The following is a 19407-nucleotide window of genomic DNA, read 5'->3' on the forward strand; positions in this document are numbered from 1 at the left end:
ACCTCACGTCCTCTGCTACGAGAGCCAAGCTGCTGTGCTGCTGTGCTTCCCATTGGTGTCAGAAGCCTTCCAACATGAGCGCTTCTAGACTAGCAGTGATACTGGCAGGACACGAAGGGAGCTCGGCAGTTTGTCCTCTTAGGTCCCTTGTCTTTATTATTTGAGGGTTTTCATGAAAGAAGTCTGGGGATTGTGTGACCTTTTATTAATAGCAAAATCCGTGCACAAGGACTCCAAGACAGAATGGGGAATCTGGGCCGTGTTACAGTGTCACCTGCTGCTCCGCTGTTCCTGTTGGGCCCAGCTCTCTGCTGCTGCCTCCTTCTTGTTCCCAAGGGGTATGAGGAACCTGAACCAAGATGCAAAACCGCGGTTTGCTGCCAGTCTGTCCACCTTCCAAGAGCCTGCAATCCGCGCCCTTTATTCAGGTCACGCAGTCTTCCATCCAGCTCAGCCCCTTGGCCAGACGGCCCTCACAACTGATCAGTGGAGCAGTGATAGAATTCCACAACAGGGTTTGTTAGACTTTACTATACAGCCCAGGTTAGCTGAGAATGGGATCCTAGGCCTGACCCTTCAGCATTATTTTCAGGAAATGCCACGTCAGTGAATGTAAGAAGTCTCGGGACAGAATGTAGATTTTCAGAGTATTAAGCATGCAACAACAGCAACAACATAGAACTCAAAAACTACAGCTGCTATGCTCTGTTTAGGAGAAAATACAAACACAACTGAATCACAGAAATAGGAGTGATTTTCTCTTTCTGCTTTTCTGTCTTCCAAAGACTTGAAATCAAGACGGGTGTGCATTGTGCTTACTAACCCTGTGAACTTGGCCTGCCCTGATTCTGAGGGAAGCATTCTCGTAGACAGGCAGTCAGCACCTGTGTTCATGGAGTGTGAGGACAACTAGAGGGACCGCCTCCTACACACTCAGTGCTGCCGCCTCCTACACACTCAGTGCTGCCGCCTCCTACACACTCAGGGCTGCCGCCTCCTACACACTCAGTGCTGCCGCCTCCTACACACTCAGGGCTGCCGCCTCCTACACACTCAGGGCTGCCGCCTCCTATACACTCAGGGCTGCCGTCTCCTACACACTCAGTGCTGCCGTCTCCAGATTGGGGACAAACAGTGTTTTTGTCACATTGAGTGGAAAACGGGCAGGGGAAGATGGGCTGACCCAGCTAAGGGCCAGTCAGTCCCTCCCAGACTGCGCTGTTCAGTCTGGTGAATCCAATGGTGAGTCAGGTCCGTCTATCAAATGGTGAGGAAGAGAGGTCGGAGCCAGGAGAATGCAGATGCATGGAGGTAGTACTTACTGCCAGGTGACCCTATGAAGGGTACCAGGGGTCACAAAAACGTCCGTCATCCAGGCAAACTATTTACAGGTATCATGAATAGCCACTCAGTGTTAGCGCCCCCATAGCTCGCGTGTGCTCCAGATCCTACAGCCCTCATACTAGACGAGCATTTCCTGGGCGCACCTGAGCAGCTCATGGGCTGCACTGTTTATCAAATGCTGGGATGAATGAGTTTTCCCTGAAAACAGGCCTTCGTGTGAGGGTTTTGTTCACTGCTCTCAGTAATTAGTAATAAGTGGTTTGTGTAAAAGGTTTTTGGAAATATAATTATAATAATAATATGACTTAATAAGCAGTTGATAAGTCTGTTTAAAATAATAATTACATTAATAATTCTTGTATTAAAACCTCGAGAGAAGTAGTAAGTTACAGTCTATTAATCAGCATAAATTTAAAATGAAAGTATTTGTTGAAGCTTCCACATCTTTGACTTATTGTCACAGCTATTTTATTTTTAGATGTTATACCAGTATTTAGAATTGTAGTTTTCATTAATAAGAAACAGGGTATTTTTTTCAAACTTATTAAAATACAGTTGTATGGATCTTCATTTCTCAGTTATTCAAATCTTTTGAAGTTAATTTTGTTATTGTTAGTTATTTGAATTTTTTACCTCATCTGCCAAGTGATGTCTGCCTCTCACACAATCCCGTAGACGAGTACTGGCAGAACCACCCAGAGCTGCACGACATTCCCATTTACTATGCATCCTCTCTGGCCAAGAAGTGTATGGCGGTGTACCAGACCTACGTGAACGCCATGAATGACAAGATCCGGAAGCAGATCAACATCAACAACCCCTTCGTTTTCAAGCACATCAGCAACCTCAAGGTGATGCCTGTGGAGGAGGGGAGGCAGCAGGGGCGGGGCAGGCAGGGCAGACTGCAGCCCTCCTGCTGAGGCTTCCTACTTAGACCCCTCACCTCCGTGCTGGAACCGCTGTAGTTGGGCCTGCCCTTGCTCTGGGTCTCCACACGCCTTCAGTGTGCAGCTATAACTTGGATATTTTCTGCCACAGGAAGAAACTCCTGACAGGAAAAATATGGCAGGTCACAGGTTTAGATTCTATTGTTCACATCTGGTCTTTTTTGATTGGCTCTGCAAGTTCCATGTATGAATTTATAAAACACCCATGTTTGGCTTTCCAAGATCAATTACATCAAATCTGCTTTAAATATATTTACAACCAAATGCTTTTTAAATAACATGTTTACAGAATTAACGTGCTGATTTTGTTCATTTGGTTGGTTGGTTGGTTTTGGTTTTTTGAGACAGTCTTTCTACATAGCCCTGGCTATCCTGAAACTCTCTGTGGACCAGGATGGAATTGAACTCACAGAGATCCACCTGTCTTTGCCTTCTGTGTGCTGGGATTAAAGGCCACCATGCCTGGCACATTTTAATTTTAAGAGGTGGTGTTTAAACACACAATGCTAGCTAGGTTTCGCTCAACTCCAGCAGCAGTGTGATGGCCCCCAGTGGAGACTGCTTTGACTCCTTTCTTTGTCTCTCAGAGCATGGATCACTTTGACGACATTGGCCCCAGTGTTGTCATGGCCTCGCCAGGCATGATTCAAAATGGCTTATCCAGAGAGCTGTTTGAGAGCTGGTGTACCGACAAGAGGAACGGCGTCATCATCGCAGGGTACTGCGTAGAAGGGACACTTGCCAAGGTCAGTTACCATCTTGGAGTGTGAGTCAATACTTCGTCCAGAATGCTGGAATAAGTCACGTTTAGGTATAGTGCAATTAATAAAAACCCAGAGACAGAAATTGAAGTTCAACCTGAAGGTCAGGAAATTAAAACAGCCAGCCTGACTTTTACTTCTTCCTCAGTCCAAAATGGTGATTCTGCCTCCAGGAATCTCAAAATGAGACTGAGTGAGAGCTGCCTCCTCCCGTCTTATATTCCTCTCTAGGGTTGGGATTAAAGGCGTGCACTGCCCGGTTTCTATGGCAAACTAGCATGGCTACTGGGATTAAAGGTGTGTGTCACCTCTGCCTGGTCTGTAAGGCCAACCAGTGGGGCTGTTTTACTCTCTGAACTTCAGGCAAGCTTTGTTTGTTAAAACACAAATGAAATATCACTACATTCAGATTGTGTGACTTTGGATTTAGGGTTATTTTGTGTAGACTTTACCAGTTGAGCATCCCAGGCATTTTTGCTTAAAAACATTAGATTTAGAATTTTTCCAGACTGAGGGATGCACAGCCTGTGACATGAAAGTCTACAGAGCCGTATTAGGTGCCTGGGCTGATTGCTGTAGATGTAGGTGTAGGATGGCTGTTCTTAGCCTAGGGTGTACACGTTGTCGATGACAGTGCAGAACTTTAGATGCAATTAATGGCTGTCCAGACAGCATGTTCTCTTGTCTTCTTGCAGTTAATATCTGTTTTAGTTTGAACGGAGTGTGGTTTCTCAGTCGGGTCATTTTCATCCTTTGCCACAGGCTGTGGAGTCAGTAGGGAGCTGCTGGTCATTTGCGCAGATGGCTCCAGGCTGGAGTTGTGTGCCTGTGCCCTGTGGGTCCTGGTCCCTGGGAGGAGCTGCAGCAGCAAGAGCTGGGTGCAACTTTATTGACAGCTCCAGCTTTCACTGCCAGCTCTGGGGCCCCGAGCACTAGTTATCATCTGACCTTTCTGATTAAGTGTTTACTCAATGAAAAACAGAAGTGTTTGGTACTTGTTTACTCATGAACATCAGAATGACTTTGATGGTTAACACTAGAGATTGTGACTGCATAAGACATAACCAAAATGCATCTTCTGTTGTCTAATTGCACAGTCTGTTTTTTTCGTATTTGTTTCCGACAGCACATCATGTCTGAACCTGAAGAAATCACTACCATGTCTGGACAGAAGTTACCACTGAAAATGTCGGTTGATTACATTTCTTTCTCTGCTCACACAGATTACCAGCAAACCAGCGAATTTATTCGTGCTCTGAAGCCGCCTCACGTGGTTAGTCTGTGAATGCCATGTCTAACTGTAAGGTGCATGAAACGCAAGGGTTCTCACAAAGCTAGCGTCCCATTGTGAATAGAGCATCCCACCAGCTCTTGGTTTAGCCAGTATCTCTCTCCTGTGAGTTAGGCCCTCTGCACTTGTTTCTTCATTTTACACTGACTGCTTCAGGCTTACCAACTCTATTGTAGTGTGTGCTCTGTTTTTTGCTGCCTCTCCAATAGCCTAAGAACCAGGGTAGGGGGTGTGACTACTTGCCTTGAACTCCAGCTCCCTCCTTTGCCTACTGTGTATCTTTGTGCTTTATAAACGAGGGTGATAGCAATTTATAAGGTCATTGTGCAGACACAGTGAGTGAGACTATGATGCACTTGACAGTGCCTGGCCCATGGTGCATGCGTTATGTGGTTATTAAATTGACAGTTCAGGCTGTCATTTGAAGAGTAAATGTTCAAGGTTACATAGATATAGATGGAAACAGATGCTGAATTAGTTCCTTACTAGTATAGTTTATGTTTTTTAAGTATCATGAAAAAAATAATAATGGGTCGGTAAGACAGCTCTATGGGTAAACGTGCTTGCCTCGGAAACCTCGTGACCTGAATTCAGCCCTCAGAACCTGTGGAGGCACAGAGAGGACTGCCCAGAGCTGCCCTCTGACTTCACGTGCATACCCAGGCCTGTGCACCCTCTACACTGCTGCTCTTTTCAGCCTTTTTAAACTAATACTGCTATCAACATCACGTAAGTGTTTGTTGTTTTTAAACTATTACTGCTGTCAGCATCACGCAAGTGTCTGTTGGTAGAATCGGAAGACTTTTAAGCTGAAAACTGCTGGGTTTTAATTGGAAGTGGAATAAGTATCCATGAAAATAGATTAGACCCTCCCAGTGTTCTGAAAACTTGCTCAGAGGAAATGGCCTTTCGCTATTGTATTCTGTTTCTTTATCAAGTATTTTTACTGCGCCACAATACGTACAGCATGCAGTTTGCAGCTTTCACTGCTTTTAGGTATGAGATTCAGCCGTCTCGCCTACGCCCATGTCATAGCCCCTACTCCTGGTTTCAGAACCTCCTGCCCCCCAAGCAGAAGCCTGTGCCCTATTTTACTCTTCTCAGCCCTGCCAGTCTTCTCTGTAATTGCTTACTGTCGCTCTGAATCTGACGGTTCTTGTATTTCACGTAAGTGGAGTCATGAGTTTTCAAGGTCCAGCCATGCTGCTTGTCTAAGTAGGGCCAGCAATAGCCGGTTGATTATCCTTGAGGCTGTTGATGCTCATTTTGGCTAGTTTGAGTGACATCTAGTGGCTGATTGTGTCCTTAGCTTTTGAGCACTTTGTAGTATGCTGGTCCTACTAGGTATTTTCCCTCAGCCCTCAATGAACAGACGCTTCTATGGAGAAAATCATTCCTCTACAGCATCATGTGTAGGCTGTAGTACTTGAGCACAGTGTAGACCCCATCACGTGCTTCTGCTGTGTGTGTAACTGATTCATGGATCCCACCCCATACCTTGAGGCCAGGTGGGAAAACTGTTCTGCTTTATTTGCTGCTGGCCTCACCTTCAGTCCCTTGTATCTCTTGGCCATCTGGTTCTGTCTGTGCCGCTGGTCTAAATCCTCAGCAGATGTTTACTTCTAATAGCAGCACTCTCCAGTGTGTGACTGCATGTGAGGTTACACTGGTAATGGCAATAGCATGCATTTACTGCATGTAGAGTGCCAGGCTGCCCGTGCTTCTTATGCATGTGCTTTCCTCAGACTTGGCATCCAACGCTGTTGTGGAACCGGGGAGCTCGGCCAGGGTTACACAGTACAGAGTGGTGCTATGGTTAGTGTCCAGGCAGCCCAAACTGGGCCCTGCACCCCAGGTGACAAGCCTTTGCCCTGGAGTAATGCTGGCTATGCTTCCACAGGCCAGATGGAAGCTGTCTGCCAGTGGTTTGGAGATGAGGTGCCCACCATGGAAGACAGAGGAGTGAAAAACAAAACAGATGGACGGACAGGGTGGCGGGTACCACTGTAAACAAATGGACGGACAGCCAGTGCAGGGTGGCGGGTACCACTGTAAATGGACGGACAGCCAGTGCAGGGCGGCAGGTACCACTGTAAATGGACGGACAGCCAGTGCAGGGCGGCAGGTACCACTGTAAATGGACGGACAGCCAGTGCAGGGCGGCAGGTACCGCTGTAAATGGACGGACAGCCAGTGCAGGGCGGCAGGTACCGCTGTAAATGGACGGACAGCCAGTGCAGGGCGGCAGGTACCGCTGTAAATGGACGGACAGCCAGTGCAGGGTGGCAGGTACCGCTGTAAATGGACGGACAGCCAGTGCAGGGCGGCAGGTACCGCTGTAAATGGACGGACAGCTAGTGCAGGGCGGCTGGTACCACTGTAAACAGATGGACTGACAGCCAATGCAGGACAGTGGATGTCACTGTAAACATTACATCTTACTTGCAGTTGCTTTACTTAGCAAGAAACTACCAGAAACCTAAAGAAAATGAATGGTTTCCTAGCAGGAGAAAAAGAAGTCCATTTAAAGCTGGAAGAGCCTTGCAAGCCATCTGGTTCAGCCTTCAATATGAGCTTTGGAACTAGAGATGACAGTGCACATTCCGTCAGTGCTTAAAGTGGTTCCTTTACTCTTTCTTAAAGTAGGTACTCCTAGCATTCAAACAGGAAAGCAAGATCCAGACAGTTGATGGCTCAGAGCACCCCTACTCTTTCTGAGGGCCTGTTTGTTCCCCAACACTCACATGCAGAGGTTTACAATTTGCTTGTGACTGCAGCTCCCCAGACTCTTAAGGCCTCTGCCAGCTCCTGTACTCAGCTGTACCCCATACAGCCATAGATGGAAATAAGTTTTAAGACAAGAGGACCGTTTCCTCAGTTCAAGTGTGAACGTCTCATGAATTAACTAACGTTCTTACAAACAGTCCTTTGCCTGCTGAGGGCTCCTCTATACTCGCATATCTATTCTATGCAGATTCTGGTTCATGGGGAACAGAACGAAATGGCCAGGCTGAAAGCAGCGCTGATCCGGGAATACGAAGATAACGATGAGGTCCACATCGAGGTTCACAATCCGCGGAACACAGAGGCCGTGACCCTGAACTTCAGGGGAGAGAAGCTCGCCAAGGTACAAGGCAGCAGGTGCTGACCCTAACTGTGTTCTTTTCAGGGAGATACGGGAAGAGAGAGAGAGACAGAGAGAGAGAGAGTCAGAGTCAGTCTGGTACCTGAGGAGTCAGAAGTGGGCATCAGATCCTGGGAACTGGGGTTATGGATGGTTGTGAGCTACTAGTTAGGTACTGGGATGATGGGATGAAATGTGGGACTTATGCAAGAGCAAGAAATGGTCTTCACTGAGCTGTGGCTCTGGCCCCAGGGCAGGGTGTTGTTAAAGGACACCTTCCTCGGTGGCACAGGCTTATGACTCCAGCTCCTGGGAGCCTGAAGATCATTGAAATTTTAGATGCCATCCTGAACTGCAGTAGTGAAACCTGTCTCAGAGTGACAAGAAAGCTAATTGACGATGAAAAGGACCTTGAAACTCAGGGTGTGTGGCTTTGCTCTGAGAAAGGGCTTTTTGTCTTCACAGTGAGGTTCAGCGATAGAGTTCTTGCCTGGCTATGTCCCCAGATGGAGCCATAGCTCCACCAAAACATTTACAGTGTTAAAGCATTAACATCTTTATGTTCCTTGTGTCCACACCACCACACTGAGTGCAGCCCTGGAAGGGCCTGTGAGACAGCCATCTCCACAGTGAGTCAGAGTGGGGGTGCTGCCGTGCAGCCGCTGCGCTCCACTGCCTGACTCCAGCTGCTCCAGCACAGACACGTCGGCATCCCTGGGAGCCCTGGGCTGTAGTGAGAGAGTTTACACTTCAGGACGGTGGGCTCCCGCTGGGCATGGTGGCCCATGCCTGTATTCTAGCACTTAGGAGATGGAAGCAGGGTCGAAGATTCAAGGATAGGCCCTGCTGTATAGTGAGGACCAGGCCTGAGCTACGTAATATATTAATTATCTACAAAACAAAGCCAAATACGTAAATAAAATAAAAAATTGGTAAGGTTTTTATATTTGAGTTGTTGAAAGTGTTGCCTCAGGCTGGAGAGTTGGCTCAGCAGTTAAGAGCACTGGCTCTTCTTCTGGAGGTCCTGAATTCAGTTCCCAGCAACTACATAGTGACTCACTGCCATCTATAATGGGATCTGATGCCCTCTTCTGGAATGCAGGCATGTATGCAGATGGAGTACCCATTCACATAAAATAAGTAAATCTTTAAACAAAAAAAGAAAAGAAAGTGTTTCCTCAGTATGTAATTCCATCCTTACTGAACTTTGTGTTCAGAGATGATATCTCCTATTGCATGGCTAGCACGCTCCCCAGTGGGTCGGAGCAGCCCTCTACACGCCCCACCCATGTGATGAAAGCCTGACGCCTTTCTCTTTGACACCACTCTGTGTTCTGTTTTTACTAGGTCATGGGCTTTTTGGCAGACAAGAAACCAGAACAGGGACAGCGGGTCTCTGGAATTCTTGTTAAAAGAAACTTTAATTACCACATACTTTCTCCCTGTGACCTCTCCAGTAAGTACACTGTTCATTGTGAAATGCAGTCTCAATCTGCGTGTGTGTGCCTGTGTGGTCGGAGGCTGTTTGTTTGTTTCTGCTTATTCATTTCCTGGCTGCCCTGACTCAAAATAATCCTCAGAAAACTATATTATTTGCAATACTGTTTGACTTAAGCGTATTGCTAACTAACTCTTATATCCTAAACTAACCCGTTTCCATTAATCTGTGCATCATCACGAGGTCCTGGCCTACCAGCAAAGTTTCGGTGGCTCTGGCATCTGTCTTCTGTGGCAGCTACATGGCTTCTCTTCAACTCTGCCTACTCTCTATATATATCTTTTCCAGTCTGGCTTTGTTCTGTTAAACCATTGACCAAAAGCAACTTCTCTATTAACCAGTGGCAATAAAACATATTCATAGCATACAGAGGGGAATCCTACCCACATCGTATCGTGTGTGTGTGTGTGTGTGTGTGTGTGTGTGTGTGTGTGTGTACAACTATCAAGGGTGTGTTCTGTTGGCTTATGAAGTTGTCTGTCTCTGTGGGTCAGAGGACAGCTGTCAGGAGTGGAATCTCCTTCCCTTTGTGGGGTCTGGGGACGGAACTTGGCTCTGAAGCTTGGCCACACAAGTGGTCAGATTTCAGTGAGCAGCAAATCAGGTAGGACAGGACAATATAATCACTCAATATAATCACTCCATGGGAAAGAGCCCTTCCCTGACAAGCTGTTGAATCATTTGAAGTACTTACCAGATGACAGCTTTGAAGAGTAGCTCACGTGTAAGCTAGGCCTGCCTTGCTCAGGCTGCAGCGCCCCTCCTCTGTCTTCTCTGGTGGTGCAGGGCTTTTAGTTTCTGGAGTAACTTTCTGCACTACCCCAATTAACTTTTATTTTTGTTTGGTTTGAGCTGCTTGATGTGGTACTGGGGGTTAGCCTTGTGGGTTGTGTTTTTGCTAGGCAAGTGTTCCACTGCTTAGCTTCATCCTAGCCCTTTTCACTTTCTATTTTGAGATCGAGTATCACTGTGTAGCCCAGGCTGCCTCAAACTTAGTCCTCATGACTCAACCTCCTGAGGAGCTGGATTGGACATGTAGGCCACCATGCTCAACTAGCATTTTGTTTTTTACATTTGTTTTAGTTCAGTGTGGGTATGGTATGAATGGAACCCCTTGGCCCTCTAAGTGGCGAGCATGCTCAAGGTACACCTTGTTCCTTTATGACCCAAGCTTTCCATAACTTGCTTGGATTTTTTAATTCTTTATCTCTAGAAGAATGGCCAGGAGGAGAGAATAACGTGTTTGTAGTTTCTCTCTTTCTCTCTCTCTTTTTCTGCTGTTAACTGTTGTTTTTCGAGACAGGGTTTCTCTGTGTAGCCTTGGTTGTCTTGGAACTCGCTTTGTAGACCAGGCTGGCCTTGAACTCAGAGAGATCTGCCTCCCCTCTGCCTTCTCAAATGCTGGGATTAAAGGCATGCGCCACCACTGCCCGCTAAATGTGGGTGTTTGAACAAAGCTAAATAAGGACTGCGTTTATGTTTGTAAATTGCTTTTCCCTGGGACATAGAAATATTCCCATGTGAACTCTGATCTGTGTAAAGTCTGAGCCATTGATGAGTACTGCTTTCCCAGATGATGCAGGTAACAATAGAAGAGACACCAAGACAGGGGTCTATCTCCAGGTCAGCAGTGCGCTCACACTCGGTGCTGTTGTGTGCTGCCAGATCGTAAGTGTGTTGTGAAGGAGAAGGCTAGCATCATAGTTAGATGTTAAACTGTGAGACAGGTCACCTTTCAGCGACGATAACAACAAATAAATGGACAAACTGGGTTTTTTTCACTAATTCTTTAAAAAAAACTTTCTTAAAATTTGTTTTTATGATTTTTAAATGTGTGTGCACACCTGCTGGTGCCTGCGGAGGCTGGAGCTGTCAGATCCCTATGGAGCTGGAGTAACTGGCAGGTGACCCAGCCTGGATGCTGGGAATGGAATTTGGATACTCTGCGAGAGCAGTGTGCACTCTTAACTGTTGACCTCTGTCCAGCCCCAGTGAGCTCTCACTCTTAGGCCAGCCTCTGGGCTAAAGCTGGACACTGACGAGTTACTCAAACACTGTCCTGGCTGGTGATAGCCAGTCTAGTGAGGGACTGGCGTCCCAGAGAGCACAGAGGAGACTTCCTGAGAGAGTTGGAAAGAGTGTTTTAGGTCAGGAGCACTCAGGTCAGGTAGTTAGAGAGACACTGAGCAGAAAAGAAGTGCAGATGGCTGCCATACTTGCTTGGAGATGTCCAAGAACCTAACACGTCCAGAACCCAGACCCACTGGGGTGGCATGGGATAAGTGTAGGGAGTTAGCCTGGGAAACACAGCCACAGCCTGCCAGTTGTGGCATAGGTGGGCTCATCCCCCTGGGTCTGGCACTGGTGGGCTCATCCCCCTGGGTCTGGCACGGGTGCTGGATCTGCTACGTTTTTCTTAATCCCTGGTGTGTGTGTGCAGGTTGTATTTTGTGTGATTTGTTCTGTTTTGTTGTGTTTTTGAGCTGTTGGCTCACTTTGTAGCTGAGGCTGACACCAATCGCAAATCCTTCTGCCTCTGACTCGTAAGTGCTCGGAATATGTGTTACCACATGCTCAGCTGCTCTCCTGAAACCTATTTACTCTCATTCTCTTTTCAGATTACACTGACCTGGCCATGAGCACTGTGAAGCAGACCCAGGCCATCCCATATACTGGGCCCTTTAATTTGCTGTATTACCAGCTACAGAAATTGACAGGTGTGTTTACTGAAATTCACATCATTGCATTTTTAGTAAGAATTTTTTTAAAAAAAAATGTACTTCGCTATAATAATTGTCTCAGAATTCCTGTGCACTGCATGGTCATTTTATTGCATAAAAGTCAACATTTTAAAAACTACTCACAAACTTTAAAAAATCACACAGTGTCTTTGATCACCTACAATCTTAAAAATATCAGTGGCCTTTTCTCCTTGTATTTAAAATCTGTTTTAGTTACCTATATTTAAGATTTTATACATTGTGTTCTTTGTTCTGCCAGTACCAGTTTGTAGTTGGTTTGGTAAAACCTCGGTGAGAGCATACGCCTGTTTCTCTTGTTCTCACTATTTTACATGGAAACTTTCTGTCTTTACCCAACGTCGGGTGATACCTGACGGGGGTGGGCTCTCTGAGGAGGCGGGAGCATGCCAGCCTGTGACATGCTTGCTGCTGCTGAGCCCTCACAGCCCCTGAAGCAAGGTGCTGCCCTGCAAGAAGTGGGGGAGAGCCCTCCCCCAGGGACACCTTAGATTGACCTCAAACAAGAATTATGGCCAAAGAGAAAAGTCATGAGTTAATGGTTGATTAGTTAGTGAATAAGTTCTTGAGAACTAGGGAGCCTTCAGCATCTGGACTCCTCGAGCAATGGTTGACTTGTGGTGGAGGTGGGGAGCTGGCTCGTGAGGTCCCCACACTTCGGCTGAGTGCTGTGGAGTCCTGCCTCTCTAACTGACGGCCCAAGTGTTGGTGCCTGAGGGGCACGTGTAGGGATTTTGTACTGCAGTGTCTTCAGTGGCTGTGAGCCGTTAGTGTAGAACACAGTCATTAACTGTTACTAGTTTTCCCACTTAGAGCAGCTCCGTCCTGACTGTCTCTACAAAGACAAATGCCTCCTTGTCTTTAAGAGTATCTTATGAATCTTACAATTTTTTTCAGGTGATGTAGAAGAATTAGAAATTCAAGAAAAGCCTGCCCTGAAGGTGTTCAAAAATATTACTGTCATCCAGGAGCCAGGCATGGTGATTCTGGAGGTGAGGCCCAGTCACCCTCACAGGGGAGTAGGCTTCAGATACACACGTATAATCGCAGAGCAGTGTGGGTATTGGTCTTCCAGGGTGTCATCAGTATTGAAGAGGGAAGTTCACAGACCCAGCCCTAGACAAAACTGCAGGCAACTGAGGATTCTGGGAGCTGGAGAAAGTCTTCCCCAGGGAAAAGTTCCTGATGGGTTTTCCAAGACCAAGCGGTCAGCCCTGAGTCAAGTACATACAAATAACACTATACATGCTGAGCAGGCTGCGCTTACATGTGTAGGAAAAGAGATACAGCAGCAATTGAAGTGGAAGAGGCCATGAGTTAGAGACAGAGTAGTTGGTGGAGGGGTTGACATGGGAGAGGTTGGAGGGAAGAAAGGCAAAGGGGAAAATAATGTACCTATATTTTAATTTTTTAAAAAATAGAAAGGTCTTAAAAAGGGAAAAGATTGAATTCTGGGGGTTGGACACAGCTGAGTTGCCTGAGCCAGCCTAACACATAATCACGGGCGCTGACGACTAAACAGTAAGAGCTAGCAAAGCCCCGGTCCAGACCCCAGCACCGTGGAAGCAGGTCATCCCACTGCTTGGAAGGTAGAGGCAAGAGGATCAGAATCAAGGTATCCTTGACTCAAAGATAGTTCATATTCAGCCTGGACTTTATGAAACCCTGTCTCAAAAATTTCTTTGTTGTCTGGGCATAGGTGACACATCCCAGCACTTGGGAGGCAGAGGCAGGTGGATCTCTGAGGCTAGTCTGGTTTACAAAACGAATTCCAGGACAGTCAGGGCAATGCAGATAAACCCTGTCTCAAAAAAACCAAGCTTAAACAAAACAAAACAAAATCACAAATTAAGTCATGCTGCCTTTCTTTTTTTAAAAAAAAAAAAAGTGGTATTTTCATGTTTTGAATAAACCATAAAATAACTCAAATCCAAAAGGGTTAGATATCATTAAATTAGGTTAAGACAGACATATAAAAACAGTTAGATTCTTTTCTTTAAAAAGACAAACATCTGGGCTGGAAGGTCCTCTTCCAAAGACCCTGGGTTCAATCCCCAGCACCCACACGGCCATGCACATCAGCTGTAACTTCAGTGCCAGGCACCGGCAGTCTCTGAGAGACGGCACACAGACATACAAGCTGGTCAGATATCCATGGTGGGGTGGGGTGGGGATACACTGGTGAGACCCAGTACAAACACAAAGCCAGATGTGCATATGTTGGTATCTGGTCATCTCACGCACCTTGTATTTCACCCTCTTGTCCTGCTGTCTGTGCCCCTGGCACAGGTGTGGGATTGGAGTTTCCCAGCACCAGCAGTTATGTTGCATGCGGTAACTTTGGGATCAGGTTTCTTTTAGGGGAATTAAATGGCAATTCATGGAAAAACTTTTGCCACAAAGGGGGTGCTTAGTAGGTTCTTTTTACTGAGTAAAAGGAAGTTAAGGGGGATCTCACGTGACCAGGAGTCAGTTGATTCCCAGCAAAGCTAGAGAGGCAGCTTCCCTGTGACCTGTGGCCTGACAGGCAGAGCTCGCAGCAGTATGGCTGCAGGTCTACCGTCCTGACTCCACCTTTGCCTTGTAGTGGCTCGCGAACCCCTCTAACGACATGTATGCGGACACAGTGACCACCGTGATACTGGAAGTTCAGTCGAATCCAAAAATAAGGAAAGGTACGGCCTTGCCTATGCTCGCCCACTCCGTCTCTCCCGACTCGTAGAACTAAAGATCAGTGGAGCCCTGAGTCGAACCTCAGTTTCCCTGTCTTCTTTAGTGTGTTAGTGAGGTATGAATACAACACAGCTCTTCAGTAGGGACACGGCCATGATCTCACCAAGGTAGAATCCAGTGTAGTTACAGTTCTCCTGAGCCCCTGTGAGCTGGCTCCCTGTCCAGGAGAGAGCTGTCCTCATGTTCAGGGGAAGGTGCTGAGCAGAATGGCGGCCCCAGCCAGCACGTGTGTGTGCGCGCCATGGCTGGCAGCTTACCCCCGCGACTGCACAGTGCAGTACAGTAGTCTCCAGATGCGCCACCAGGCAAGGAACCCCCTAATGTATTCTGGGAGATGCCCCCCACGCTGGGCCCATCACATGATTCCCTGGCCTGTTCAGTATAGAGTGTTCTAGGCTTAAAGGCACATCGTGGGCACGGGCTGTTAGCACTTTGATTTCAGGAAAGAAAATGGAGCTGGTCACTTCCTAAGTCTTCTGTGTGGACCACTCTGTCACATGAATAAGCAGGCCAGGCACTTCCAAATCCTCCCTTGAACCACGGGTGAGCATTTGGGTTGTGGGTAATGGCAGTGTAAGCATCTCCGCCTTTGGCCCTGGGAATGGGAACGGTGCTGCTATTTGCTCTGTGTGTGATGTGGTTCAGCAGTGGCAGCACTTGCATAATGAGCACCCAGTCCTGGGAACTTTCCCCAGTACTGAGAAGGGTTCTGGCCAGGATAAGGCCAGCCTGGACTCTATAGGAGACCCTGTCTTATAGAATCAAACACCAAAACATTGAAAAGAAGCTGGGTGTGGTTTACATTCCTGTAATCTCAACACTTGGGAGTCAGAGGAAAGAGGGTCCCCGAAGTCTAAAGCCAGCCTGGACTACGTAGTGAGCACTGGGGCTTCATAGTGAGAGACTGCCACAGGGGGAAGGATTCTCTGTGTGTGCACACTCCACATGTCCTGAGTAGGGCAGGATCACATGTTAGCTTTTCCTACCCTTTGGGGAAGCAGGGACCATGAATGGGTGCTTTATTGTGTAGCTGGTGCAGGCCAGGGAGGTATATGAATGGATGTGCCAGGGTGACCTTAACTCCAGATTAAAGATGACTCAGCCATCAAGTTGTATGTTTGTTGGGGTTTATAAAAGAAAAGAAAAAAAAGTCATTATTAATAGGCAGGCACCTTTAAGTGTTATTATTATTATCATTATTTTATTTTTATTTTAGTTTTTTAAGACAGGGTTTTCAATACAGCCCTGGCCATCCTGGAACTCTCTGTAGACCAAGCTGGCCTTGAACTCACAGAGCTCTGCCTCTGCCTTCTTCTGAGTGCTGGGATTAAAGGTCTGCACCACCTCTGCCCTGCCTGGCGAGTATTTTTTTTTTAAGATTCACGTTCAGTCGTGTGTGTATGTGTATGTGAATGAAGACGCCTGTAGAGACCAGAGCAGTCAGACTCCGTGGAGTTACAGGTTGTGAGCTGCCCCAAGTGGGTGCTGGGAACTGAACCCGGGTCCTCTGCAAGAGCAAGAAGTAAACATCCATAATCAAGTGCCATATCAGAAGATGTTAAATGTATATGACATTTAGATACAAAAGAGCTTAATATGTCCTGGGATTATTGGACCTATAATTTTACTCATCTCTCTTCAAAATGTAAGTTTGAGAAATATGGGAAATAAAAGCAAATGTCATTGTGGTTTCTTTATAAAAACATGGAATAACACAGCACACGCTTTTGCCTGAGTGGGCAGGTGACACATCACATGTTTTGAGGTCTCCATGGTTACTTCACGTCTCCATAGCCATGCTCTGGTGACCTGTCTGTCTGATGACGGTAAACGGGAAAATGGAGACTGAGCTGTTTGTCCTCTAGGTGCCGTGCAGAAGGTCTCTAAGAAGTTAGAGATGCATGTTTACAGCAAGAGGCTGGAAGTCATGCTCCAGTAAGTCTCAGGAGTGCACGGGCGTGCGGGTGGGCGGGTGCACGAATGGGAGTGCTGAACTCAGGGTGTGTTGTACCAGGTTATGTCCAAGTGGTTAGTGCTGGATGCCAGCGCCCGGCCTGGTCGGCGCCATGCTAACAGGCCTCCAGGAGTGCTTACAAAGCACTTTTTGTCGAGACTGGGTGTTGATCAGCTGAAGGTCACTGTGCCTTTAAGAATTATTTTAAATATTTGCTTGGGTATAAATTATTTGATAAAGTGGGTGTTCCAGGCTCTTTCCAGTCAGTCTGTAACTATGAAATGTGTCTAGACTCAGTATGTTTCTAATGCCAGTGCCTTTCTGTAAGTATTCTTTAAGCTGATGTCAAGATGCTTTCCCAAGCGATCTTAGGAGCCCCCTTACCAGTGGTCATTAGTTTAGAATTTTAGCACCTAGTGCCTGAAGTGCTGGTCTCTCTTTTGCTTGTGAAACCAATAGCTTAATTTTTCATTATAGACAAATGCCTACAAGACAAAGGGAAGAAAGATACATTGTAGCTCACAGTTTCAGAGAGCTCTGCCATGGCTAGGTAGCCTTGGATTTGGTCTGCTATGGCATAGAGCATCATGGTGATGGACTGTAATAGAGGAGAAAGCTCCCCTGTATATCTGTCCTTCAGAGGCATGCTCCCAGGGGCCTCACATCCTGGTTAGCAGCGTGGTGGTGCTGGTGCCACCATGATCTGAGGCTGTCAGGGAAGGAATCCGCGGATTAGGTCAGAACCCATCACTGGGCAGCCAGCTTTAAGTTTGAGCCTCTGGGGATATTGCAGTTTCTGATTATGACAATGGCGCTTCTGCCTTTAAGTTGAAAGTGACTGGGGTAGACATCTTAGTGTTTGGAAGGCTTTTCTGAAATTTCATACTGCTTACAGTGGCTTTTAAATAATGACTTTAGTTGGTTTTTTATTTTGTTTCGTGTTTTAGAGACATAACTTCACTGTCTTGCCCAAGTTGGCCCCAAACTGGGGGGTTCCAAGACCTATGCTGCATAGCAGCTGGAGGCTGTTCTTGGCAGCTGTGTGAGACCTGTCTCAGAACAGAGTTAAAGACCAGTGCAGTGTGTCTGCCCAGTGTGTGCGAGACCCCATGCCTCATCCCCAGTGTTAAATTAAAACCAAACCAGAACAAGTGCCCGCTAACAGAACAGTGCACGCTCTCTTGAGCAGGGCTGTGCTTCAGCTGCTGTAGAAAGCTGATGGCCAGCAGCGCGTCTCCAGGGTGGCCAGAGCATCCTACTGCAGGGCTTGGGCCTCTCTTCACTATCATTCTCCAACACAGGTAAAGCTGCATTTTCCCAGTAACAGCAACTTTCTGTTCACTTAAAGGGACATATTTGGAGAAGACTGTGTCAGTGTGAAAGATGACTCTGTCCTCAGCGTCACAGTGGATGGGAAAACAGCAAATCTTAACCTGGAGACGCGGGTATGTAGGTGCCCAAGATATGTGGGGTGAAATGTGAAGACAGGAATAAGATTGCAGCCTGGGCCATTGAGTGTGGCAGTTTGGAGGCTTGGGGCTAGCTCAGTTGATAATGGCCTTTCCTGATGTGGACAAAGCCCCGGGTTCTCCTGGTTCACAGAGCTGAGCACGTGGAAGCACATGCCTGTAGTCCCAACACCCTGGTTCCTGGTTTGGTTTGTGAGATAGGTTCTTATCCTGTAGCCCAAGCTGGCCAGCCCTGTGCTTTGTGGTTGAGCTGTAAGATGTAAGCTGCCAGCCGGGCACACATCATGGTGGCACACGCCTTTAATCCCAGCACTCGAGAGGCAGAGGCAGGTGGATCTCTGTGAGTTTGAGGCCAGGTCTACAGAGCTAGTTCCAGGACAGACTCCAAAGCTACAGAGAAATCTTGTCTTGAAAAAACCTGAAGGAAAAAAAAAGCTGTACGCCTCCATAAACTAGGTTGGGTAGCCATGCCTGTAAGGCCACGCTCGGGAGTCTGTAGAGTGAGACTAACGTTATCTTTAAAAAAAAAAAAAACAATAGCAGCAGCAAGAAGACGGTTAGTTTGAACCAAATTAGCACCAGATGGGGAATAATTTACCACATCCATAGCCGCTAAATCTGTGTCACACAGACTAACTTGTGTAGAGTACCATGTGCTGGATAGATGGAGGGGCTCTGACCTGGGAGTCTGTTTGTGCCCCACCCCTTGGCTGTCCAGTCTCTGTGTTGTCAGGGACACTGCCTACCACAGGTGCACAGGACTGGCTGTGTCCTGGCAGCAGCCTTGGGGCTTAGAGTGTTCACTTTGTTCACGGGTGGCAGCAGCCTCGGGGCTTAGAGTGCACTTTGTTCACGGGTGGCGCCAGGCTGAGGTTTGTGCTCTCACTTCCAGGTTGTAGAATGTGAAGAAGGAAGTGAGGATGACGAGTCCCTCCGAGAAATGGTGGAGCTGGCCGCCCAGCGGCTCTACGAGGCCCTGACACCTGTGCACTGACAACCTTGATTCCTGGCCCTTGAACTTTTGTACACTTCTTGGCTTTATCTCTGTTACTTCAAGTAAAATACCTTAGTTTCTCTGGGGTGGCCTGTTTCCTTCTGCATCAGACGGCCTGAATCCTGCTGGACCACTGACTGATTCGCCCTTGGTCTTGAGCTGGCCTCAGGGAGCCGCCTCTTAACTTGAGTATTGGTTCTGCCTGCGGGTGTTTGCAGCCCATGCTGAAGTCCTAAGATCTAGCAGCTGCCCAGAATCCGGAAGGAAAGCAGTGTCCGTTCTGGCATACCTGTGCTTTGAATTGAAAGCAAATACTGTGCCACAGGTTTGAACCCTTTCTCCACCCCTTACCAAATTCCTTGTTCATGTGTTGTAAAGCCACGGCTTTCTGCACCCGCTCCTTTGTATGGGATCCACATGTCAGCTTAGAGCTATCTTTATGACGGATGTGTAGATCAGCTCATTAGTCTGATTTCCTAAAGTACTGGATGCAGGGGGTGGTGGCTCCCAGTGATCCCCACCTTTCTCCTGGA

General features: G+C 47.3%; 1 protein-coding gene across 1 annotated transcript in view; it reads left to right on the forward strand.

The window, feature by feature from the left end:
• The window catches only part of Cpsf3 (cleavage and polyadenylation specific factor 3), a 31599-nt gene extending 12643 nt beyond the window's left edge, over nt 1-18956 (forward strand). The window contains exons 8-18 of the mRNA XM_048439785.3: nt 2020-2195; nt 2879-3037; nt 4179-4325; nt 7318-7470; nt 8815-8923; nt 11584-11682; nt 12622-12716; nt 14312-14399; nt 16323-16392; nt 17760-17856; nt 18773-18956. Of these exons, the coding sequence (XP_048295742.1) occupies nt 2020-2195; nt 2879-3037; nt 4179-4325; nt 7318-7470; nt 8815-8923; nt 11584-11682; nt 12622-12716; nt 14312-14399; nt 16323-16392; nt 17760-17856; nt 18773-18874 (1295 nt within the window). The 3' untranslated portion in view covers nt 18875-18956. The remainder of the gene's footprint in view (nt 1-2019; nt 2196-2878; nt 3038-4178; nt 4326-7317; nt 7471-8814; nt 8924-11583; nt 11683-12621; nt 12717-14311; nt 14400-16322; nt 16393-17759; nt 17857-18772) is intronic.
• Nucleotides 18957-19407: the final 451 nt, after the last annotated feature.

The sequence above is a fragment of the Myodes glareolus genome, chromosome 6 (genome assembly GCF_982192425.1).
Source record: "Myodes glareolus chromosome 6, mMyoGla1.1, whole genome shotgun sequence".
Taxonomy (NCBI): Eukaryota; Metazoa; Chordata; class Mammalia; order Rodentia; family Cricetidae; genus Myodes; species Myodes glareolus.